The sequence below is a fragment of the Mesoplodon bidens genome, assembly GCF_964165515.1.
Source record: "Mesoplodon bidens genome assembly, chromosome: 14".
NCBI lineage: Eukaryota > Metazoa > Chordata > Mammalia > Artiodactyla > Ziphiidae > Mesoplodon > Mesoplodon bidens.
The window spans coordinates 60,222,943-60,249,703 of record NC_138170.1 but is presented as its reverse complement, the minus strand read 5'-3'; the positions used below and the strand labels follow the sequence as shown (position 1 = coordinate 60,249,703).

General features: G+C 40.8%; 1 protein-coding gene across 3 annotated transcripts in view; it reads left to right on the top strand.

Annotated features, from left to right (window-relative positions):
* The window catches only part of CRIM1 (cysteine rich transmembrane BMP regulator 1), a 207,038-nt gene that overhangs the window by 118,119 nt on the left and 62,158 nt on the right, over positions 1-26,761 (top strand). For all 3 annotated transcript variants that reach the window (XM_081253960.1, XM_081253959.1, XM_081253958.1), the window contains 3 exons: positions 2,943-3,064; positions 12,770-12,952; positions 15,627-15,824. In XM_081253960.1, coding sequence (XP_081110086.1) covers positions 2,943-3,064; positions 12,770-12,952; positions 15,627-15,824 — 503 coding nt within the window. The remainder of the gene's footprint in view (positions 1-2,942; positions 3,065-12,769; positions 12,953-15,626; positions 15,825-26,761) is intronic.

Sequence of the window (26,761 nt, the reverse complement as noted above, 5' to 3'; positions counted from 1 at the left end):
GATTTTGATTTATTATGTATAGACATAATAAATTTCCTTGGCAAATAAGGGTCCTGATGAGGCCCCCGTTTGTTACCTGAGAGTGTGTGTAGACTATCTGTCGAAAAATAACTCACATGAGTTGTATTATGTTGAACTCTGTGAAATTGCTATTTGACTATTTTTGATCTACACAGAAAGCGGTTTCGTGAAGTCTCAACCTAATAGATACTTGCTCAATAGATACCTGATGAGAGCCCAGATTTTAACCTTTTCTGATTCCTTCATAAGTTCCTTCTTTATTAAGGTGCTAATGGTCTTGAACATCTGCTAGTCTCAGGTTCGGGGAAGCTGTGAAGAATCAAAAGGTGGCAGTAAGTAGGGAGGGCTTTCCAAGGGGCTGGTAGAGAAGGGAAAGGAGCTGGGAGCAAGCCTGCCGGCCAAAACCAGGGCATTAGAATCCTTGGATCTTTAGTGTGCAATCATTCTGGGTTTAGAAATAAAAATTCAACCTAAAGGGTTTTCCTTTCCTAAGTAGGTCACTAGGCAGTTGTGCAGTTTTAGATCTTCTGCAACATGCTGGAGACAGCCTGTATGGGTCTCTGAGAAAACAAGAGAGATGTTTAAATGTTGGGAAATAGATCAAATGTAAAAAGTGGTAAAAAAGGCAAACTTAGTCCTGGTTTTCAGGTTGGTGTAATTTCTGTCGGCCCAGCAGAAAGCCTGGCACGCAAGTGTTGAGGAAAGGTCTCTGAAGGGTTGAAAGGCATCAGAGGAGGTATTTATTGGTTGATCGTACGCTCCCTGGTGTTTAACCTAAAGTAATTTCCTAGAACACATCAGTGGGAGGGAAGGGGAATTCCCAAAGATGTGGAAAAAGGTTAGTCAGCTATTCTTGTAGGATGCTTTCATTGTAATGACATCCAGATATTGCGATCAGGGTGGGGCCTCTCAGTACTCTACCCCCATTAATCTGTAAACTGAAGAGTTTAAGTTGTACAGAGTGTCAAGTGCAATAAATGTAAATGAGCTATTGTTACTGTAATGTCACAGGGATATGATCATCTGCTTAAAACTGCAGTGCCTAGGCACATAAAAATGAGAGACTGTGGGATAACTTTACCAGGGACTAAAAGCTCAGTTCATATTTACTCAGCTGTAGAAGGTGATTGTCCTGTAGGAATAGAGATTATGAATCAAGAGCTCCCGGCTTTGCTCACACAAAACAGCCAAACATTTATTTTAAACCATAGTCAGAAATACCATTGCAGCAAAACTTTAATTACCTAACACCCTCTTCTCCAATATAATCCGTATATAACCATCTCCCCCCATGGAAGAAGCCTGAGAGGGGATATTCACACCTTTCCAGTGGCTTTAATGGTGTTTGGTGCAAATTTTAACTTAATTCGTTTCCTTTTTAGTTCCACAGTTAACTATAAATGTCATTAAACCTCTAGGCCTGATTATGGAAGTATTTGTGGACAACAATCATATTTTAATTTATGAAAGATCCAAAGAAAAATAGGAGGACAAAACAATCACATAAGCAGAGGGAAAAAACAGAATTAATGTGCTAATGGTTCTTCCCTGCTGGGAATGTTACCCTCCCCTGATCTTGGCCTCTCTGGTACATAAATACCCACATACTTCCGGCAAGGATGTCTCTTTTTAGGATGTCTTCCTTTCGTTCCTGCCAACCTGGGAACTCCCTTAGTCATCCTCTCTACCCTCTGACCCACACTTCATTGCCAGGGGAGTCCCAGGGCAGAGTCTAGCTGCTCCTTCCTTGTATTCCAGTTACATCCTGACACCCTGCTGCCCTGAGCTGCTCATTTCCTGCCTCTTATTTCATTACAACACATCAACATCAGGCAGTTGACAATATCTTTTTCTCCTCTTTTTTTTTTTTTTTTTTTTTTTTGTTTTTTTTTTTTTTTCTTTTTGCGGTATGCGGGCCTCTCACTGTTGTGGCCTCTCCCGTTGCGGAGCACAGGCTCCGGATGCGCAGGCCCAGCGGCCATGGCTCACGGGCCCAGCCGCTCCGCGGCATATGGGATCCTCCCAGACCGGGGCACGAACCCGTATCCCCTGCATCGGCAGGCGGACTCTCAACCACTGCGCCACCAGGGAGGCCCTCTCCTCTTATATTTACCTGCCTCTTATTTTCCTATGGTCAGGCAAGTTTTGCAGTGGAGTTGAAGTTAAGGGTGAGAGCCAACAGAGGTAGTTTGCATTCAGAGAAATGCACACATGCAGCTTAGAAGATCCAAAACATTAAGACTTTCAGCTTCCAGATAACTGTCACAAACTCCATTTGCTAAAGCTTATGCCCTTTATTTATAAAGCTCCTCGGTCTTCAATCAGAATCTATTTCTTTTATTATACACAATTATAAATTAATTAATGTAGCTCCAGAGGAGGATGCTACTAGACACAATCACAAAGGTTAAAAAAAAAAAAAGCCAAAACTAATAACCTGTTAGTTGAAAGAAGAGTCAGAAAATGTGCTGAAAAACACCTAAAGGTCAACACAAACTAAGCAGCAACATAGAATCATTTAACGCAGGAGCATCATTCTGTGTCAGACCATGCAAGCATCACTGATGTCTGGAGTAACAGGATAATGTATGCATGTAAAGATGGCCCTGAGTCATCAAGAAAATGTTTGTTATGCTCAATACCAGTCTGGTTAAGTAAGAAATGAAGTAATGCATTTTAGGACTATTTCTGTCAAAATGGTTAACATTAAATATCTGGGCGTATACTAAGGAGATGAGCCTTAGTTATTTGGAATGCCAATTATGTTAGGACCCGCTCCCCATTCCCCAGCGACACCAGATAAACAGGACAGTGTCATAGAGAGGGGTGAATAGTTTTCCACAGCCACTTTGTTTGTGGTCTCCCGACTTCTATGTTGTTGTTTATTCATGGGGTTTTCCTTCCCTTTTCTTTGGTTTCAGATGCGAGTGTCTCTCTGGCTTATGTGGTTTCCCCGTGTGTGAGGTGGGATCCACTCCCCGCATAGTCTCTCGTGGAGATGGGACACCTGGAAAGTGCTGTGATGTCTTTGAATGTGTTAATGGTACGTGGGGTTTCTCTTGTTCTCAGAGAGTGTACATTTGTGCAGGAGGAGGAGGGAGGGTTCAATCTAGCTGTTTCTGTCTTTTAAAAGGCAGAGAGAATATACTCAGGGACTTGATGAAACTCAGAAAGAATATTTGTTTAAGATCCCACTAGGCAGTAGAGAAAGTTAGGAAAGAAATCATCATTCCATTCGTTAGAAGGAGCATTTTGGAAGTGTAATCACAGACTGCATGTAGCCATCATATTCTGCTGTGTTTTAGTAGTTCAGAAATTTTAGGATTGCAAGAAAAGGATCATGGAAAATGTGGTCGTATCCCTCCTATCATTCAAGATCTCATTGCATTATTGTCAGAGGTAATCTTTGTAACTAACACCACATTGGAGTGTCCACAATTTGAAAGAGAAAAGACACTGTTCCTCTAGTTTAGCATTTTCCTACTTAGAGGAAACACCTCTGGCCATTACTTGGTCAGTAGTATTGGCCTAGTTGGGGCTGGAACCTTGTGGACCAGAAAAACGATCCTTCAGTCATAAGATTACTTCAGATAGAATCCACCTTTCTCCCTTGGTGTGTGATGACTTGGCGTTTATTGAATTTAGATGCTAGAAGGGAGGAGAGCCTAAAACATGTCCCTCCATCAGAATTTTCAGAAGAAAAACAAACAATAAACTCAAGCAAGTGAAATGTCCGTAATTTTAGAGGACGTTATTTAGTCAACACCTAGACACACAAGGAAAATGGTTTTGGATTTGGACAAATATAACAAAATTACGCATATAGAAGCGTCCATATTTGCCGTCTACAAGAAATCGGAGTTCAGAAGATTTTCTGCCCTCCTCCCAAGTTGCCCCTCCCCCACAAGGCAAGGTTATATTAAAGTCCAGACCTGTTTCACCGAGTCCTGTAGTTTTTAGTCCAGTGGCTGCATATTTTGTTTTGTTTTGCTTTGCTTTGCTTTGAAGAAACACTTGTAGTATGGCTTTGTGGTTAAAAAAGAACATAGATTACAACTAAATGACTTCAGTTTGAAAACTAATTCCTCCACTTAGTAGCTGTGTAACTTTGGGCATCCCTTGGTCTCCCTGGGCCTCAGTTGCCACATCTGTCGAATGGAGTGAATAACAGTAAATTAAATGAGGTTTTATATGTGAAGCACTTGAAATTGTGCCTCAAGAGCAAATAGTCTTTATAATTTTGTGTGCCCACCTCCTGTTCATATCCAAAGATGCTGTTCTGGACATTGCAGGGGGATGGAGAAGGTGAGGGGAGGCTCCTGACTTAAAGACCTTTATAAATACAGGCATGCAGGGAGAGGTGCAGGAAAAGTTCCACGTGCATACATCTCTTCTCAGTGCTTCTCCCCACCCGTATTATTATCCGGCCGGTAGTAATGTCTGTTAACCACCAGCAAATGGCCAAGCCTCTGGTACTGCTGAAGTTAGTTGATTGTAGGTGACATTTTGTGAATATTTAACTTGTACCATTGAGACAGAAATAGTTGGTCCTTGTCCTGGGCTCCCAGCATCTCAGATGTGCTTCCTTCCAGTATTCATCCCTCTGCATGTCTGTCTCTCATGCTAGAATCTGAACTGCCAGAGAACAGAGAATCTATCCTTGTGTCTGTGTTATTAGCACACCGCCTGCCTCTCAGAGTACACCCAGGTTCTGATGGGTAGTTGGGTGGGTGAGTGAGCAAGTGATCTGATTCATATCATCTTAGTTCCCTCTAGAGTGGCTGTTAATTATCAGCCCATAGAGGGCTTACTTTGTGGGAATTCGCCATCTTTTACTGCCCTACACTTTAATCTTAGGTCTCTTGTCCCCAGGAAATATCACCTCTAGTAATACAGTTTGCCATTGTATCCTCTGGGTGAGGAAGAGGAGTGCCTTTCTTCTTTCCTTGCTTCTTGATTATAGAAACCCAAGTGTCATGACTTTCTCATCAGGACATTAACTTTACATCTCTCCCCAGTGTGATACGGTTTGGACAGCTGATAACTGCCCCCCGCCCCCTCAGTGCCCTTGCCCCCATTTATAGAGCCCTGACTTCAGGAACAGGACTTGCCTTCAGCTGTGCAAAAATGTTGAGATGACAAAGCAGTCACAGGCTTTCTGGTGTTTGCCTCTTTCTTGCCACCATAAATTGGTTGGGTGATCTTTGCTTTATTTCGTGTCCTGCTACAGTGTGTCTATTTCTATATTAGTCATTCAACTGTGGATGAGACTAGAAACTACAGTCCTCTGAGGATTCAAAATCCCACAGAACAGTGTTTATGGAATTCTGTTTCAAAGCCTGTATTTCACTTTTTTTGTCATATACATACACACATACACACACCTCCCCTCCACACATACACATATTCATATGTAAGTGTATGTGTTTGTTTATTTGGCAACTGGTGCCCTGGGAAAATCTTTCTGTTGTCATAAGGTCACCATTAGAGGATATTACATATCAAAAATTCATTATCATTGCCCAGACGCGCAGAGGTCTATTTTATATATACATATTTTTAAAAGCCATATATATATATATATAGCTTTTTAAAATATATATATAGAAAGCCTTGCTTATGCACAAAGGCTTTGAGGCAACTTTACACTGAGAACAGATACAGTAACATAGTGGTAAAATATTAATGAGAAAAGAGAATCAGAACCGTAGAGTTGTATGTAAAAGTTGAAAATGAAAAGCAAAAAGAAAGTGCCTACAGGTATGCAGGCCATAGCATCTGTCTATTTAATTGTTGGAGTTAAACGTCAAGTTAGGCCCCCAGCGTCCTGGCCATCAAAGTGAAAAAGGAGATAGAATCAGATCTGCAGTTCTTATTTTTAGAGACAAGAAGCCTGCTGAACAGGGCAACCCTCTGTTCATATGGAAGCTTGAAAAGAGAGCGCTGGATGACACAGTAGATCCTATCCTTAGTTGCTTTAATCCCTTAAATGCGGAAACAGATTTCCTCTGGCTACTCTTCTCAATAAAAAACAAAAGCAAAATATTAAAATACACCTCAGCGAAGGCAGTTTTCAGAGGTGAGTTTGACACCCGGCTGGAACCTGGGTGCTTAGAGGACTATTTATTGATTTTGAGAAACCCCCAAACATGTAGGAAGATGTAGGAATAGATCTGGGAACCCCAGTTCAGGAGACAGTGGGTTGCATGTTAACTAACCCCATGTGCAGAAACAGAGATTGCCTGCCAGCACTCGGCTCCTAAGCTGCCATCCAGGTGATCCACATGCTTACGTTATTTTTTTAAAGGTAAGCGTTATAGTGAACACAGAAGGTTAAAAAATATTCACAGAGAATTCAAGAACTCTTGAGTTTTGAAAGCATTAGCCTAGATGAATAGATGGAAAGAGGATTCTCCATAAGTATTCGTTCTCTTTTCTGTTGGGTTTGGTTTTATTTTGGGGGAGAGGATGGGAGAGTTGCCCATCGGATTGTTATGGTCTGTGACTGAGGGCTGAAAGGAGGACCTGTGAGGTATTGGTTGAATGAGAACCCTGTTGTTTAGAAACCAAAGGAACAGGTGGGTATGATTGAGCTCCTTTTGTGTAAACTTAGAAGACATCAGTATCATCCCCTAGAAGTATGACCTCCACAGCAGTGTTGAATAATCCCAGGTCTTCTTCAAGAAACAGTTCTGTGTCTGCTCCTGCCCATAAGCAAAACTTTTGTCATCAGTCAGCTGGATCTGAGTGATGGCCTCTACTTTTAGATGGACATGTGTTCTCCATTTGGTTACAGTACACCCTATTGCCTTACACTGGCCCAGCTCGCTCATTTCTAGAGGCATTTGGGTTTGAATAGGGAAGTCATCCACGTACAGAATATGGAAACAGTCATTTGGTTGCTTAGATATGATCAGCTGTCCAATGTACATGCACAAAAATCCAAACTAGAACGTCATGGTTTGAGTGTTGTAGCCACTAACTGACTCTTCCAGCATCAGACACACTAACACGTCAAATCCGTCAGTCACAGGAGAGCCATAACCAAAGTCAGCTTGCTCCTCATGTAAAATTTGGGCCTAGAAAACTAAGACCTGCAGTTTGTTAAGAAAATTAGTACAAAAACTTCTAATGATAACCCATTGTCTGTTTAGCAATAATACTCAGTAATATTTCTAGGGACATAATGTCTACTTCTACAGTGATGGAGAGAATATGGCACTTTGAAAGGAATATGCCACTCAGTATGCATTTATTGAGCATCTATTGTGTTCCTGGGGTCTTATCAAGCTAATTTTGCTTAACAGTGATACAGTCTTTTGCAGTCCTATTTTGTAAGTATTGTTCCCCTTCCCTTATGCTGAACTAGTATCTGCCTGGTATTCTCTATCACACACACCCTGCTTCCCCCCGCCCCCATAGAAAAGGTGTTTTCCTCCTTCAGCTCTCTGGAAGCTCATGTACCCTGTCTTTGTGATTACATCAGTTTGTCGCTGATTTATGGAGAAATTTTCAGACATTTCTCTTCTGTCATACAGTTGTCTCTCTTTTGACTTCTTAAGTCTGCCCACTTGCTTCCTATACAGCTTACCCCCAGTGAAAGGAGACCAGAGGCAAGACACTAGCCATTTCCTACTGAGATATTAAAGAGAAAAAGCAACAGAAGTATACCTATTTGGATTTTTTCTCCATTTTCACATTTGATGTGAAGTTCTACATTTTAGTCTTTTCCTTTGCTAAAATTATATACCTATCACCGTCTGCCACTCAGTGTAATTTGGCAGGCAGTAGAAGCTATTAACAGTCTATAAGGTTCTTTTTCAGGAGTTCTGGAATATGTTAAAGAGGGAAGGGAGTATTCCAGAACTGAGAAACATAAAATTTAATTGGACAGACACAAAAAACGTGCAGAAATACCTAAAAAGACACTTTTGTGCATCTCAATGCATATGCACTTTTATGCATTGATAAGTACAAGTTACACAGTAAATTATTTTATTTGTAATATTATTCTTTTCTCTGTCCATGGAAAATGTCCTCTTATAGAGGTAGTGGTAAACTCCATAGGGTTCTAAGATTCACATGTATCCCCAGCAGGTGAAGAAGTAATTGCTCCTCAAAGACCACTGCCAGCCATTTTTATCATGCACCTTTCTGAAGAGCTTCTATAAATTTGTCTCGGCATCAAATAGGGATTTCATTATGTCGTGTGATTTTTTTTTTTAATCCTAAAGAATCGATTGTGTTTTCAAGGCTGTGTTTTCTGGGACTCTCCATCTCTCTAAATTCCATTCCCTTGCTCTCTGTGCCTTAGCTAGTGAAATGGAACTCTTGTCAATCCCATCCCCTCCCGCTCATGTTTCTGCACAACCCACCGTAAAAGCGAGTTCATCTGGAGCTGCTTTATTCATAACCACAGCCTTCCCTTCTCACTCCTTCAAATCTCACACCAAGATTTGTGGCTTCACCCAGATGGTAGCTGTGGTTGATTAAGGCAAATAAGTATTGATAATTAATATTAATTGGTTTCTAAAATACTTTTTTTTCTTCAGTTTGAATGGAAGCTCAGCATTTTGTTAGAATGCAGTATTTTGCCTCCTTCCACAGCATGCAAATTTGATTGATAAAAAGCACTCCATTTTCTACACTTTAGAACTTGTGGTCCAGCTGCCCCAGTTCAGTATGTTAGCTAAAAGTATAATAAATTCTGAGCTGTAATAAGATGATTCTTTCTGACATTAATTTTCTGAAAAAAGAAATAGTATATCCAGCCAACACTAGGGAAGAGGTTCAGACATGCACATTTACTGCCTCATCTCACACTAGTTATGTGACTTTAGGCAAGTTACCTGATCTCCTTAAATTTCATTTTCCTCATTGAAGAAGTGGCTATTAATATTTGTTCTGTCTTCTTGACAGGATTGTTATAAAATCAAATGAGAAAGTACTTGTTTGTCCAAGTACAAAGCAAATGTAAATATACTCAAATTAAAATGCAGTGAAAGTCTCAAATATTTCAAATATCCAAGGTGACATGGAGAAATGACGTTAGGGCAGAGGAGCCCATGAGAGTTGTGTGTATCATGAACTGGTTTTTCCCATCTTATTAAACAGGGTGCATTAGCTCAGGAGAACTTTCTTTAGCTTGGAAGTACTTTTATTTTACCAGCTTTATTGAGACACATACCATGCACTTCACCAAGTGAAGTTGCACAATTCACTGTTTTTTAATGTATTCACAGAATTGTTTGATCCTCACAATCAATTTTAGAACACTTATGTCAATCCCCTCAAAATTCCCAAACTCATTAACAGTCACTCCCCATTTCCCCCAAACCCTCCAGTACTAGGCAACCACTAATCTACTTTCTGTCTCTATACATGTATCTATTATGGACATCTCATATAAATAGAATCATACAATATGTGGTATTTTTTGACTGGCTTCTTTCACTTAGCATAATGTTCCCCAGGTTCATTTATGTTTTAGTATATATCAGAATTTCATTCCTTTTTATGGCCAAGAAATATTTCATTACATGGATATACCACATTTTGTTTGTTCATACATCAGTTGATAGATGTTTAGTTTTCAGGTTTTTTTGGCTATTATGAATAGCACTGCTATAAACATTTGTGTACAAGTTTTTATGTGAATAGATGTTTTCATTTCTCTTGGATAAGGTTATACCTGAGAGTAGAATTGCTGGATCCTCCGGTAACTCTGTGTTTCATATACATCCTCACCAGCGATGTATGAGAGTTTCAGTTTCTCCACATCCTTGTCAGCATTTGTTATTATCTATATGTTTTTCATTTTAGCCATCCTAGGATATGAAGTGATGTCTCATTGTGGCTTTGATTTGTATTCCCTTAATAAGTAATGATGTTAAGCATCTTTTCATCTGCTTCTTGGCCATTTCTGTATCTTATTTGGAGAAATTTCTATTCAAATATATGCTATTTTTCAATTGGGTTGTTTTTATTGTTGTTCTTTATATATTCTGATACAAGTCCTTTATCAGATATTTACAAATATTTTTTAATCTGTGGGTTATCTTTTTCTTTCTTTATGGTGTTCTTTGAGGCACAAAAGTAGATGAAGTCCAGTTTAACTATCTGTTGCTTATGCTTTTGGTGTCGTATCTAAGAAACCATTGCCTAATCACAAAGTCTAAAAGATTTACTCCTGTTATCTTCTAAGAGCTCTATAGTTGTAGCTATTACGTTTAGATCATAGTTCTGTAATTCATTTTGAGTTATTTTTTGTATATGGTATGATAGTGGTCCATTGTTATTCTTTTGCATGTGGATATCCAGTTGCTCCAGCACCGTTTGTTGAAAAGACTATTCTTTCCCTCAGTGAATTATCCTGGCACCCTGTTAAAAATCACTAAATATGAGGGTTTGTTCCTGAACTCTTAATCAATTCCACTGAACTGTATATTTATCTGATGTCAGTACTACAGTGTCTTGATTACTGTAGCATTGTAGTATGTCTTGAAATCAGAAAGTGTGAGTCCTCTAGCTTTGTTCTTCTTTTCAAGGTTGTTTTGGCAGTTCTGGGTTCCTCACATTTCCATATGAGTTTTAGGATTGGCTTGTCAGTTTTACAAAAGAACCAAGTAGGATTTTGATAGAGATTGCAATGAAAATATAGATCAATTTGGGGAATATTTTCACCTTAACAATATTATCTTTCAGTCCATGAACATGGAATATATTTTCATTTATTTAGGCCTTCTTTACTTTCTTTGAACAATGTTTTTTAGTTTTTAAAGTACAAGTTTTGTGCTTCATTTATTAAATTTATTACTAAATATTTTATTCTTTTTAATGCTACTGTGAATGGAATTTTTTTAAACTTCATTTTCAGATTGTTCTTTGCTAGTGTGTAGATATACAATTTATTTGAGTTGCAGTTGTACCCTGAAATCTTGCCGAACTTTTTGTTCACTAGTTTTTTAGTAGATTCTTTAGAACCTTTTAAAATTCAAGATCATGTCATCTGCAAGTAGAGAGAGTTTTCCTACTTACTTTCTCATATGGGTGATTTTTTTTTTAAATTTATTTCTTTTGGGGTGTGTTGGGTCTTTGTTGCTGCACGCAGGCTTTCTCTAGTTGCAGCGAGCAGGGGCTAGTCTTTGTTGTGGTGCGCAGGCTTCTCATTGCGGTGGCTTCTCGTTGCAGAGCACGGACTCTAGGCACGTGGACTTCAGTAGTTGTGGCTCGTGGGCTCTAGAGCGCAGGCTCAGTAGTTGTGGCACACGGGCTTAGTTGCTCCACAGCATATAGGATCTTCCCGGACCAGGGATCGAACCCATGTCCCCTGCATTGGCAGGCGGATTCTTAACCACTGCCCCACCAGGGAAGCCCATGTGCTTTTTATGTCTTTTTGTTGCCTAAGTGCCCTGGCTGCAGCCTCCAGTACAAAGTTGAATCGAAGTGGTGAGAGTGAACATCGTTGTCTTGTTCCTGATTTAAAGGGAAAAGCATTCACCCTTTCACTATTAAGTATGATGTTAGCTGTGGGTTTTTCATAGATGCCACTTATCAAGCTTCTGTTTAACAACTTCCACTCCTAAGTTATTGAACGTTTTTATCATGAAAGGGTGTTGAATTCTGTCAAATATCTTTTCTATGTCTACTGAGATAATCCTGTGTTTTTTTTTCCTTTATTCTATAAACATGCTGTATTACATTAATTGATTTTTGGATGTTAAACCAACCTTGCATTCTTGGAATAAATCCCACTTGGTATATAATCTTTTTTATATGTTGCTGGATTCAGTCAGCTAGTTTTTTTTTTTTTTTTGAGGATTTTTTATGTCTGTATTTATAAGAGATAGTTTTCTTTTTCTTGTGATGTCTTTGTCTGGTGGGAGTTCTTTTAAGTCAACCAAAATTAGAGCTAAGAAATGGATTTAGGGAGAGTGTTTTAGGGCAGAGAAACAATTTAAAATCATTGGTGTCATTATGAGAATTGTTAAGTGCAGGGCTTTGAGTCCTTAGCAGAACATAGCCTTGAAACACAATGGAAGGAGTACAAGGTTTTAGTTGAAGAGCTACTGTTTTTGCTTCTATCATTTGCTAAATGTGTGACTTTGAGCAAATTACCCAGGATTTCCTCACTTCTGCACTCAGGATAAGTATTTCTACATCAGACCTTTGTTATTGGGATTAAGTGAGGTAATGCATGTAGAAAGTGTTTTTTTTAAAGGCCAAGCACTATTATAATTACAGATTATTAAACAGGATAGAAAAAAGAATTTAGGAGAAAACACTGGAGAAACAGAAGAACATAACCTCTTAAAAGGCCTAAATAAATTTTTTGAGGCAGAACAAAACCTAATGTGGAGGCAGGATCATTTACTTGAGGGTAGAGAATGATTTAACAAAACAAACGTTTTGTTTAACAAAAAATCTTTTTAAAGCACAAATCAGAAATGTGTTTCATGGTCACATGGTTACTTTTATTTGGGATAAGGGGGCGCCAGTATAGATTTTACTAAGAGGAATTTCGATTCCTTGGTATAATGAGAATAGTGATGTGTTTTATTTATTTTATTCTACTTTACTTTGCATTGCTTTGTTGCTTCTGTTGTAAAAAATTATATTGAGTGTAGTAAATTTCCATCAAGTTTTAACCTGCTGTCAGACAGTATTTTCTAGAGGCTGTTTGAAAAATATGAAAGGACACCACTCGGAAATGACTTTGAATCTGCCTTGTTTGTTTTAACTCCTTTAGAAACAAAGCCAGCCTGTGTATTCAACAACGTGGAGTATGGTGATGGGGATATGTTTCGAATGGACAACTGTCGGTTCTGTCGATGCCAAGGGGGTGTTTCCATCTGCTTCACCGCCCAGTGTGGTGAGCTGAACTGCGAGAGATACTATGTGCCCGAAGGGGAGTGCTGCCCTGTGTGTGAAGGTAAGGACAGGTGCCAGTCAGAGAATAAGAAGAGACATGGTTTAGGGACTGAATATCAAAATTGACCTACTTGAGTCTCACTCCAAAATAGAGGAAGATTGAAGAAGTTTCCGTTTTTTGTCACCGTGGTCTACCTTTTAGGACTTCGATAATGCTAGGTAGACTGTGTGAAACTGTCAGTACTTCCCTGAGGGAAGTTACACGCTGGGTGTAGACAGTGGTCACCTGTTTCCACAGATGGACATGAGGTTTCCCGGAGCTGCTTTCTGTTCCTCCTCTGTGGTTCCAGCAGTTCCTTGGCAAGTCCTGGGACTTGCTCTCCATCCTGACATCAGAATTCCACCCACCCTGCTCCCCTCAGATTGCTCAGCCAGGACAGGGCTGCCCTAGTCACTGACCACCTTAGCCAGTCAGCTCAGAGAGGAACCGACCCTGCTTCCTTTCTGATACCCATGCCAGTCCAGGTGAGAGCAGGGCTCCCCGTCCTTTGAAAATGTGTGGTGGTGAGAGTGGGGTCATGGTGTGGCATGGTGGTGACACCAGGGCAAGGCCCAGACAAATGTCCACTGTGGCCCTGGGCAGAAGGATCCCCAGGGCCTGCTTTCTCTTTATTCCCCTTTTACCTCCAAGAAATAATGGGTCCATGTTCCTCCAACAGGCTCGACCCTCCTGTCTCTCCTATGCAGAAATAATAAACATTTCAGAATGATAACTCTGAATATCATATACTATAATCCACACATTTTAAGGATCAGGATAATCAGAAAAGTACTCACTTGTCTGAGTTTCCAGTGAAGCCAGGAACAGTGAGTGCCAGACTGTGGCTCTGGTCTAACTGCACTACACTGTTTCCCCAGAAAGGAGGATCGCGTGAGCTTTCTTGTCCTGCCCGGACCACAGACCTTCAGTCTGGAGTCAGGCACATCCGTCTCATGTCTGACACTCACCCTGCCCTTACCTCCACACGTGAAGTGGGAGGACAGAATTTCATGCCATGTTCCATAACTTTTTCTGTTTTCTAAATCCATTTCTTTTCAATATTTGAGCTGTGTTTACCACATAATACTGAAGATATGAAATTGCTTAGAGTATGCAAACTACATTCCTAACGTTGAACAGTGGTTCATAACAGGGAGGCCATCTTCCCTGTTAGAAATTATTTTTGCTAACATAGAAGAAAGGTGGTTCACTTTGTGTGTGTGTGTGTGTGTGTGTGTGTGTGTGTGTGTGTGTGGTACGCAGGCCTCTCCCGTTGCGGAGCCCAGGCTCCGGACGCACAGGCCCAGCGGCCATGGCTCACGGGCCCAGCTGCTCCGCGGCATGTGGGATCTTCCCGGACCGGGGCACAAACCTGTATCCCCTGCATCGGCAGGCGGACTCTCAACCACTGCGCCAACAGGGAAGCCCAGGTGGTTCACTTTTTAGGTGTCATCAGGGATTTTAAGAAAGTCACATCAAACTTTTAACCTTCCCAATTGATTTGTTCCCTAGGTACTACCCCCGGTGTGTAATAGTCTCTGAAACTATGTAGCAGTTGGTCATGTAAAAACATAGATACGGACCTCTGTGTAATAATCATCATGAGTTGTCTGGGCATAGATCCGGTTATGTCTCACTTCCTGGAATTCAGGTCCAGGCTCAAAGTAGAAATGAAGTATGCAGTGTAATATTTTTTATAAAGAAATTTTACAAAGTCTTATCTAGCTCAGGTCTCTTGGCTGCTTGCATCCCTGGCAGACTGCCCTTCTGAAGCTGTGACTGCGTGGCTTTCAGTTTGGGCCTCTCACTCTCTTGTGAGGCCCTACTACCTCTTTGGAATAGAGGACCAAACTCGGAACTGCCTGGACTTTGCTTCCAGCACAGCAGCACTTGCTTCTTGAGGCCAGATTTTATGTTTCTGAAAAAGAACATTGAGTGATTTATCTAGTTGCTTTCATTTATAAGGATATTTGGGGATTTTTTTATTTATGTGCTTGTCAGCAACCTCAGAAAACTTTTTTACGCTATCCTTGGCTACCTGCGTTCCCCAGCCTCAGCTGCTGCTTGACTGCTCAGCTTGGGGGAGAAAAATGGCGTAGGTTCACAGCTTTCCCTCCAGGGCACAAGCAGTGCCATATATGGTTTAGAGAAGCTGTGTCAGTCCTGTCCTGAATAAGGCCACAGCAGGGAACTGTATACACCTCTCTGTGCCTCCAGGCACCGTGAGATAGACTTCAGTTAGTCCTAGAAATAACAGGCTCACTGTAAGTTAGATGGGGCATTCTTCTTTCCACTTTACAGGAGGTAAAATGGAGGTGTGGTAAACATTTCAGTTGACAACTCTGAAGGCATCATCAGAGCCTAAAATGGATCAGCATTTTTTTCTCACGACCAACCCACAGCTCCATCCACGAAGTTTTGCACCTTTATGAAATGATAACACCTGCACATTGGTTTTTATGCCTCAGATCCCCTGCCCTGTGTGCCGTGTCAGGATGGGTGGACAGAAATTCAGCATGACAGCTGCTTTTGCATGTCCCCCTAGAGACACCTCCTGCGGCCCTGAGCTTCTGCTGAGCACAGCTGGAAAAGAACTGCTGATGACGAGAACCTGGGGAAAAAATGTCTCTAGGTGCAGGCAGAGATAAGATGTAGAATGCCCTCAGTCTTACTCTGAACTCACGTTTTAATTTAGATCCTGTGTATCCTTTCAATAATCCCGCTGGCTGCTATGCCAATGGTCAGATCCGTGCCCACGGGGACCGGTGGCGGGAGGACGACTGCACGTTCTGCCAGTGCATCAACGGAGAACCCCACTGTGTCGCGACGGCCTGCGGACAGAGCTGCATGAACCCCGTCAAAGTGCCTGGGGAGTGTTGCCCTGTGTGTGAAGGTAACCCTTGTCGATTCTAACGAGTCCCTGGCGAATATCTCGTGTTGGATAAGCTTCTACCCGTGTGTGCTTGCTTGTTTTCTGTTTCCTCAGGCATAATGTCTGCTTCATGCTGTTACCAGTTGCAGATGAATTTATTATACAGCCCAAACTAATCATTTGGGGGAGATGTTACACATTTACAGTGAGAATAGTGTGGTCTTTATTTTGCCACTGCAGATAATGCTTATCTGAATACTTTACAGTCAAGGAATATATACATTTTAATTCAGTTCACCGCAAGCCTGATTAACATCCAAAGGTCAACACAATGAAATGAAATGAAATTGGAAATAAGACCCATGACTCAAAGCATAGCTTGTTCAACTTGTAATGCTTCCATAAGCCCAAGAGTCCTGGCAGCTAGAAGAAAAACCTGGAGCCATCAAAGGTGGTTTTCACTGCCTGGAGTCCGCACCCTGAGCATCCATTCTGCTTCTAATATCACAGTGGCTGTGGCTTTGCAGTTCCTTTTGGGCTTTTTCTTGTCTTGGTTACCTGCATTCACTACCTCTCTTCCTGTTTAATGGAGAGAGCCTGAGATATCCTGGACTAGTCTTTCCATCCCAACCGCTATTCCAGGCCATTTCCCCCATCCTGGGAAGATTCTTTGCATACTTACTAAAGTCAGCCTTAATCCTTGATCCATGTCTGTTAGTACAAACAAGAGATTGAATATCTATACTGACAGTTCCAATAGAGAGTGTCCGTCATTAAGAAGCACATTTGCATAGTGAAATGAACTAAAGTGGGTCAAAAATTAGTCCTTGTGGAAGATGGATCCTTCTAGAATTTTTTAAAACAGCTATTAAGGAACTGACAGGTCTTTTCAGAAATTCAGTCAAGTAGACTGAGTCCTCTGTAAAGAAGCCTTTTTGCTTCTACCGAAATTTTAATCAACTCAGACTTCCGAGTTTGCCTGACTGGCTTCATTAACTTCTGAGGGGTTAGAATTATTAAAGACCTTAAAAATCATATAAAAATTTAAGCTGGAGGATTCTGGTTCTATTGACATCACCAATTCCCTCACCATTACTCTACTCAGAATGCAGCTGCCACACTCCAAAACTTTATAGCTTCCAGATGACCAATTTTGTGGAAATCACCCACCCACCTCGCACATATACTCCTCCTATCCCCTGAAGGCAGCGTTTCAGTGCTGGAAAAAGGAGTGTGCAATAATATGTTTGATGATGTATGGTCAGCTTTACAAGGAAAGATGCCCTGCTGAAGCAGATAAAGATGGGAATATCTATCCCTAAGAATTAGGGGCAATCTGTCATTGGTTTGAAATATTTAAGTATATGTATGTGCATGGTAATGTAAGAAGAATTAAAAACATATATATATAATCCAGTAAACAGTAACCCTTTAACTTCATGAGTCTTGAGTCTAGATTGAAAATAAGACTTTGAAAAACTTGTTAAAAAAAATAGGGCCTTTTTTTTTTTAAAGTAAGAAAGGCAAATCCTTTGCCCTCATCTTTGGCCGTCATTAGCATATCCATTGTGGTGAGTAGAGAAGGGAAGCGGTTGGTGAATAGACAAAAATATATATTATATGTATGAGAAACTGATTTAGTCTTATGTCATATAGATGTTTGGGTAGGAGGTAGATGTTAGTTTGATCACTTAGAGTTTGGTCTCTGCAACATCTGGGTCACGTTGTAATCTTACCTTCCACTGTTTGAGAAAAGAGTGACAGTTTGGGTCAGCCATTAATTCCAAAAAATTTATTAAGAACCTTCCGTAATCCAGATACCACATCGGACACAAAGCTAAATAAGGGACAACTCCTAGTAAACTTCAAAGAAACTATTTAGGCTGTTTTAAAATTAAACCAGGAAAAACAGACTGTCTGCATTCAGGTGCTGTGGGGTAAGTGTTTTTTATTTGTACCTGATTTCATTTGATCCTCACATCAACACTCTGCCAAAGGCCTTACTATACCATTTTAAAGATGAAGAAATTAGGGTTTAGAGAGATTTAGATAGTTTTTCCCAAGGTCAGTTGCCAATATATGGCTGAGCTGGGTTCAACTGAAGTCTGTCAGATTCAACTACATTTTTGTCTGCTTCCTCTGCTCCCAGGGATCATCTCAGTTTCCTCCTGCCCCTATTTCTAGTTCCCTTATATCTCTCTTCATCTCTGGCTTTTGGCCCTGTGTTGGGACACACAGGAGTTTGATGACAGGGGAGGAGATCCTTTGCAGTTTGACAACTACTTCAGGTGTTTTTGATGTGATCTCCCACCTGCCCTCTCCCCTGAATTTGAGGACCTTGGGGGAAGGATGCCTTTGAGACTCATCCTCGATTTGCTTCTCAGGCCTCACATTCAGGTTGTCTCCTTCTCTTCACCAGACTCGGCATCTTTATTCCAAGCTGTTAGGCTCTGCTGGTCTCAGCCTTGCAGAAGGTCCCATTGTTTAGTTCTCAGAGAACTAATTTATCTTCTGTTTCTTGTTTTTGTTTTAAAGTCAGTTAAGTAATAAGTTTCACATAAGACTGCATTTACTCTCCAGCGACACCCTCATTTTAAGATGTGTTCAGAAGACAAAAGATTCTTTTGGCATGGGGATAAACAGTGTACAGCTTAGGATAATGATCGTAAAAGTTATTATCTATGAATAATATTGTAATAAACTTATTTATTAATAATAATAAACTTACAAAATAATGCAAGGCAGTTAAATCTTATTGCTTAGTTTTCAGGATCCAAGAAAGACTCTGGAAGTATTCAAAAATATTTTTCTCAGCAGTTATTCAATAGCCTATTTAAATAGAATTTCAAGTGATTTCCGAAGGGCCAAAGGATTAGACAAAATAAGAAAAAAGCAAGGCATTGTTGTGTAATAAATAATCAGCCAGAATTATTTGGAGGAAACAGAAAGACTGGTATTTATGCAGTTTATACACAGTAAATTACTCTGTGCACAATTGCATAACAAATGTTGGCTCTCACCCTTATTAGCTACAGTCCCAAGATACATAGTCAGAGTCTGAAATTTGATGAAAGGGACCCCACACAAGGATTGTAGGTTTAGATTCTTCCTAAATAAATTACTGCATCACCAAATATAGTGTGTTTGGACCTTCAGGGAGGAAGAACCTTGTTGTGACTGCTGTTGTTATTAGAGATACGTACCTTCCAAATGACAACATCATGTGCTTGGTTACTCCTGGAGGACTGGGAATGTGAACCTGGGGGCCCTTAAAGACTGTGCTGTTACTTGACAGCTAACTCAATTCACAAGTACCTGAGTGCTGTTGAAATTGGCACTTAAGTACTCTCTTGATTAAGTCTTAGCAAGTTAGTGTCAACACCCAATTCAGGTACACAGATAAGCCATCCCAGTCTGTAAGTCTATAGCTGATTGTATTCTTATGGTTTGTTCTGTTGGCTTTTCTCTACATCTCCTCTTGCTCATCAATTGCATTATTTTTATTTTCTGGCCCTTGTAAAAAGCTAGAATGGAAATAGCAGATAAAGCAGATAAAGTTTGCAGTTTAAACATCTACATGGGAGATATGTCCTTATTTTCTTACAAACTAAAAACAAAAAAAGAGGGCAGCAGAATTGTCTTCCTCGGCATCTAGCACCATTTGCATCATCTTATTTGTAGCCCTTAATGAGAGTAGCTGACATTTCTTGCACACTGTGACTGTGAGCCAGGCCTCGGTGCTTTAAGGGCATCAGCCCATTTGATCCTCACAGCTACCCTGTTGTGCAGGTACTGCCATCCCAATTTATGACCACAGAACCCAAAGTTCAGAAGCCATGTAACTTGCCCAAGGGCCTACAGCTCGGAAGTGGCAGAGCAGTGTATCTCCAGAGCCCTGGCTCTGGACCCCTGCAAGGATACTGCCTCTGAGACAAAGTGCACGTATTGACCAGTAGCCTAAAAGCGGCTGCGTCCCCCATGAGCTAGGATTTACCATATGCTTTTGAATCCCTAAAACAGCACCTGTCATGTAAGTAGGTGCTCAGAAATGGTTAATGAATGGATGATGAGTGAGTGAGTTAGCGAAGGGGGAAAAGACTGGAGTAAGACAGCAGACCCCGACAGAGGGTTTCCTTAACCAGTACTGTTAAAGGGGTCAGATGCTAACCTCTGGTGAACTGAAGAAAGATTAATGTATAAATGCTTCTATTTGAAAATGCACTTTGAGAACAGAAAGCAGAGTGTTACACGAAGTATGTTTGGCACACGGTGGGTCCAGACGCCTCCAGGTGAGTTGGACCAGTTAGCTTCAGGTTGACTGCTCACCCTCCTGATGAGCAGTTAGCTCTCGATTCCCACACAGGGGCAGCCTTCCAAGACTGGTTTGTAAACTGTGGTTTATCCTCTCTCAGTTCAGCCCCTGAAGTCCACAATCACAGAACTAAAGTGGGCCTTCTCCAGACCCTCCAAGGCTAATGCTCACTGTCACATTTAATGTGCTGCTTTTAAGACCTGCCCTGAGAATGTATAAGTGCCACTGCCTTGTTTTCAGCTAGACTTTTTTTTTTTTTAATATCACAGTTAGGTATTGAAAATAATTTGCTGGTTGATTTCCCAGTAATGCCAGGTATAAATCCTATCTAAGTTGATTCTTAATGTCAGAGGGACCCTAAGGACAGGGTGCCATTTTCCATGAAAAAAAAAAATCTGTTTGTTTTATAATTAAAAGTAAGATAAGGTGTTGGGGAGGGAAATACTGGCTGCATGATGTAATGACATGACCGTGATGATGCAACAAGAAAAATGCAGGATATGTGGACAAGTGTGAGGCCATCTCCACCTGATGCAGGAGATAAGAATTTCATCATCCCTGATTAGTCTTGATGTCAGACCTGATCTGCTATCTCATATTGGGCTGTGGCTGGACCCTGCCCAGGTGGCCACTGTGACCTGAGTGTTCTTTAGGCCCAGTATGTGCAGAGTCTCCAGCTAGGATGAGTTGATGGTTTTGATGACCCTGGGGATTTCAGAGCCAACGCCACGAGTGTCACTTTTCAAGAACTAGAAACAACATCAGTAATATTTTACAAGGTAGCATTCAATATTAGGATTTGAGTTGTTAGTAAATAAATTCCATGCTTGTGGTTGGGTACTTTCCAACCACAATGGGTACTTTCCTTTGTACTATTTCTGTTTCTCTGAAACAAAAGCAAAATCCATTTCCAAATTCACACAGGAAATAAAAGAGTTATTTGTAGATTGTCACAGCTGAGTAATGGGTATATGAGGATCCATCATATTATTCTATCTACTTCAGTATTTTAAAGATTTTTTCTTTTTCCATAATAAGAACTTCAAATGAAAGTTATTTGCAGAGTTATTGTCTGAAACTGAGCTGAGTTTCAGGCAGACCTCGTGATTCTGCTAACCTGGACTTAACCAACTCTTGAAGTAGAGGAATAAAAATTGACTCCCTGTCCATGGAGTCTTTCTAATTCTCTGGACTTAGGATGGAATGTGATAGCTGTGGCATCAACCATCTTCCTGCCAACTGGCTGTCTTGGATCCCTTACTTGGGAAATCCTGGTCATACTTGGGACAGTGTTGAAGAGAGGACATGAGGCATTTCTTGACCTTGTGGATTTAATGAGCCACTTCAGCATCAGCTCACCCAGTAGATCATATGCTGTGGTCCTCTCCTCTAAAGAGCTGGAGATCTTTGAGCTGTGAAATAGACTGTCCTCCTCCTCATCAATACTAATTTTATGGGAGCACTATATTCTTTCCATAAATTATGATATAGTTTGAATCAAGCCACCCTTCAAATGAGGTTTCTACTGGGCTGCTGGAAAGGTCTGTACCAGGCACATATCTGGGTGGGAATTCCTTGAAACAAGAAAATATGTTTCCAGCCCTGCCCATAATACTTCCTCACCAAATAGTATCTCAAACGATTAAGCTACTGCTTCTGTGGCAAGGAATCAAACATAGTTTGGCTGACCCCAGAGGCAGTGAAGTCAAAGATGCCACCAGGGTCACATGATATTAATGTTCTGGTACGTAACAGGGATCAAAACTCAGTTTATGGGTGGTACTGCTTCAGTGCCATAGACTATGCTATTATTAGTAGGCCAAGAATAATAAAATATTCGTAATATTTCAAAGACTGTTAGGCATGTTGTTTCATCCTTTAACTCTAAGTGTCCTGGAAACTAGTTCCATAAATGGAAATTAAAATATAGCACAGTGTGTTTTTTGGCTTGTCCAAATAAGGTCATATGTGGGGTAACAAATGCATAGCAGATGACCATGTGTCAACCTAGGTGTCCTTTAACCTAAGCATCCAAAATTGTTCATGAATGAATTTCATAGTATTTTTGTTTTCTCTGGGGATTTAAAATATCTTTAGGTATTTCAAATAACATTAGAATGGTATGGTTCAGAGCTGATTCTGAAACACTTGATTAGAGAACCCTTTGCCTGTTGATTTCCAGCATTTGGCAGTCCCAGCTATTAAATATTTCCCTGTGGAAGTGGCCTGCAAGGGGCAGATTCCTCTTTATTTCCTCTGCTGTTTACTTCCCATACCTAAATGGGCATTACTGCCAGGAGTCTCATAATTTTCCTACTAAGATCATAATCGAATCTAATAGTTCAGACTTGGGCCTGCTAATTTTCATCTAATCAACAGAGGCAGGAAAACAGAGTCTGGAATGCCAGCTATGTGAATGAAAAATATTTAGTCATTCTTGAAATGATAGGAATGTTTTTCCAACAAGCTTAAATAAACACAATCTCTACTGAGACTGTGTTAAACTTTTTTTGGATAAGAGACAACTCTTAGGCAACCAAACAGAAGTTAATGAAGGTTATTAAGAGACATACCCTTCAGGAAAGGCCTATGGACATTAAAAAGAAAGATCCCATTTTCTTTAGGGTACAACCATTGACCAGAAGTAGCAGAATTGGTTTCCTTTTAGCTTTTGTCAACCTAGTAGAATTTAGCATTTTAACTGGTAATCACATTGTCTACGTTTTGAGAGATGTCCTGCTTTACTAGCCATGGCTTATTAGACCATCTTAGTTTAAAATTCTCATCTTCATCTCCTTCCACTGTTTGCCTCAATTCTAAGGAATGGATAGGTCTCAGCACACCTGTATTTAAAGCATCTGACAGCACTTTCTATATGAAGCTTGTTTCTTTGTTCCCATCAATGCAAGGTCCAACTATAAAGTAGTGAAATTATTTTTAAACATAACCAAGATTTACATATCCAAGTGAAGTGTTTTTCCTTTCAAAATAGTTGTATGGGAACTGTACAGCTATTGCAAGAATACCGTCGTTCAGAATATTTTTGGTACTTCTCTGTTGAAACTGACATTGCAGCTTGCCACACGCACATCCTTTTGAAAATTCTTAGCTTTGTAAACCCCTGACTTTAAAGGTTTATTAGACTCTAGGAAATAGTAAAAGTCATTCACATCTAAGTCTGGTGGAAAGGCTGGGGTGATTTAGCTGGGTAAAACTTTTCAGAAGAAGCAAAAAGTGACAGTAAAGTAAAGGCACTCTGTCTTCTATGACACAGTAATTTCCTCTGAAAGCAATTCTGAAGAGAAGTTTCAAATAGAATTTTAACATGAACAACATTTTAGCACAAGCATATAGCCCACAAAAGTGGGTGCTTTTAGCAGTAACACTTATTTGTAAGTACAGTTCCTGGTGTGTTTATTGGAAAAAAAAAATCAATTCACTTACCACATAGTATTTGTATGACTTCTAGGGACTGGAGGCATATATTTAAATGGTCATCTATTATATTACAACTTTTTGTGGAATTGCAGGTGTTCCATTCAAACTTATTTTCAAATAAATTAGACTAAAATAATTTCCCTCTAGAAATAACTATTTTAAAAGTGGTGGTGAGGACTTCCCTGGTGGCACAGTGGTTGAGAGTCCGCCTGGCGATGCAGGGGACATGGGTTCGTGCCCCAGTCTGGGAAGATCGCACATGCCGTGGAGCGGCTGGGCCCGTGAGCCATGGCCGCTGAGCCTGTGCATCCGGAACCTGTGCTCCGCAACGGGAGAGGCCGCAACAGTGAGAGGCCTGCGTACCACAAAAAAAAAAAAAAAAAAAAAAAAAGTGGTGGTGATTCCAATATAATTTATTTCTAATATTTTAGTTCTCGAATTCCACTTCTGATTGTACCATTTTAAACTGTCTCAATATATAGTCTTAACCTTAAATGAGCAAAATGATTTCACATTGTTTAATACATGAGGGTTAGTATTAGAGATGGTGAGCAACCCAGTGAACTGTTTTTAAAGGCCCTATTGAAGTATTTTCTGTGCTGTGTCTGGCAGATTGTTGAAGATAAAACATCTGCTGCAATATTGTTATAAAATAACAGGGCAGAGCGAAGGAATGAAAATGTCTACTGAAGAACATCCCTTGCCCATTGATGGATCTCCCGTCACAGGTGGCTGCTGAGGTGTCAGGGAGCTGGATCGTACCCACCTGCCATCCTCTGCATTTGAGACTCCCGAAATGCTCACTATCTGTCATCATGCAGGTTGGGAAATCTGTTACCCGGGGGCTTGGCAGGACCAGATCTTGGTCCGGGGTCATAGCATCAGTTTAATCCTAATTTGATATGGGACAAGCAATAATGAACAGTTAGAACTTTTCTGAAATTTGTTCGAAGCATGAGAGGATAGTGATGCATTGCATTTTACACATTTTTCAATTCGAGTTGAATTATCAGCAGTTTGACCAAGTTTTCACTTGCCACGTATGTCTACAGGATACCTGTTTTCACATCCAGTGAATTTTACTTTCACATCTAAGAGAAGCTGGATTTATCACATTCGTTTGAAACAGAGCCCAATTCAGGGATCCAGACCATTGGAGACCACAGAATTTAATACTTGCTGCCAGTCGAAAATAAGATTCGGTTCAAGGCTCCAGCTCTCATTCTGCAGCATCATGAACCAAGACTAAGAATCCCCAAGAACATTCGAATGGTCCTTGGGGACCCTGAGAGTCATGTGGCGCTCTGGGTTTGATTTTTCCCCTTGGCTGCTAGAGCAAACAGAGATGAGTCTGTAAGCCACGTCTCCGACCAGGCAGGACCTCACAGCATGCACCCTGTGTGCCGACCTCATCCCTGGCTGCAACGTATTCTTTCTACTTAAAAGTTACCTTGGTCCTCATTTCCTCACTTTAAAAACGTATACATATATAATTTGAGACTGCCTTGGGTCTGCTTTGGAATCCAGCAAAGTATATTTAATGCTTGTTTATGTGTTCCGTGCCCCAGCGTTGGTACCTTGCACTGTGGTCCTGCCACCCGTAGTTTGGGCATTTGAAGGACAACCCAAAATGGTGTTCTTTTTCAGCTTAATTGGAAAGCTATTGCCCTGCAAATCAGCTCACCTTTTAAAGCAGTTCATGGAGTCTCTATTTTGTTGATGAAACTAAAAAAATGTTCGGAGATAATAAACTGTCACTTTGGGCCGGCCTCAGGCCTTGCATATTGAAAGAGGGCCGCAAGCTTCAACCTTTTCAAGACTGTGACTCTCTCATGCTTTCTGGGAACCAAGTTTTAAACAGATTCCATGGAGACCTTAGACCGGATGAAAGCAGTAGGGGTGTTGTGCAGTGCTGTGACAGAGACACTGAGGACATTATTGTTTCAAACGTGACCACCCCCACCAGTGTTATTGTTAAGAAAGTACTGGTTGAATTATCTCATTATTGACATGTTTCATATCACTGACTTACTGAAACTAAGATTTGCTGATCAAAGACATCTTTTAGAGATGGATTTTCCATATCCTCTTTCAGCCTGAGGATGGCAGAACTACTGGCAAAACTACCAAAACAGTATAAATTGTACTGTGGTGAATTTGCCCTCATCTTCGAAGATCCAGCAAGGCACCCATCATGAGAGAGGAAGCATGGGGTCAGCCAGGCACACAGAAGCATTGTTTCAACTCACACTGGATAAGCTGATTACGAAGAGATTTCTCTTCTCTTCGAGACACCATGGACACAGTCAAAAGTTGAAACAATGATATTCAGACTGCAACTCGGCAAATGTGAAAGGCGCCAGTGGCCAGTCACTAACACCCTCCAAAGCTTACCAGACCATATGAAAGGATGTCATGGACCCACCCACATCCCAGATGCTTTTCATGTTATCAGTGGAGATAGAAATGATGCTTAAGTTACAATGGAGAGGATTCAGAATGCCAAGCCAGTTGTCAGAGCATTTATCAGCTGAACATTTGAGGCTTGCAAAAGGACTCATAATTCATTTACTGAGCCATGATCTGAGACCAGTTCTAGCTCTAAGCAGGCAAGATAGTCATTTCAACAATAATTACAGCAACAAGTAACATTCTGTTAACACTTCGAGTTTATGGAATAGTCCCCTCTTTACGATCTTTTTTTTTTTTTTTTTTTTTTTTTTTGCGGTAGGCGGGCCTCGCACTGTTGTGGCCTCTCCCGTTGCGGAGCACAGGTTCCGGATGTGCAGGCTCAGCGGCCATGGCTCATGGGCCCAGCCGCTCCGTGGCATGTGGGATCTTCCCAGACTGGGGCACGAACCCGTGTCCCTTGCATCGGCAGACGGACTCTCAACTACTGCTCCACCAGGGAAACCCCTGCGATCTTATTTGAGTCTTACGATGATCTTGTGAGGTAGGAATAGTGGGAATTCCCACTTTATAGAAGCCCAAAGAGGTTCAGCATCATGTGTAAGATGATGAAAGAACAGGGACTCAAGCTCAGTTTTCTAACCCCAAGTCCATGTCCTTGGCATTTCTTCTCTAGAACCCTTATCATAAGGAGGGAGAGGGTGAAGAAGATAAGTCAGTGAATATCAAAGTATTTGATCATCGTGGCTCAGATTCAAAGCTTTTCTTGCTCCTGGCTCCATTCTCATTACTGAGACCC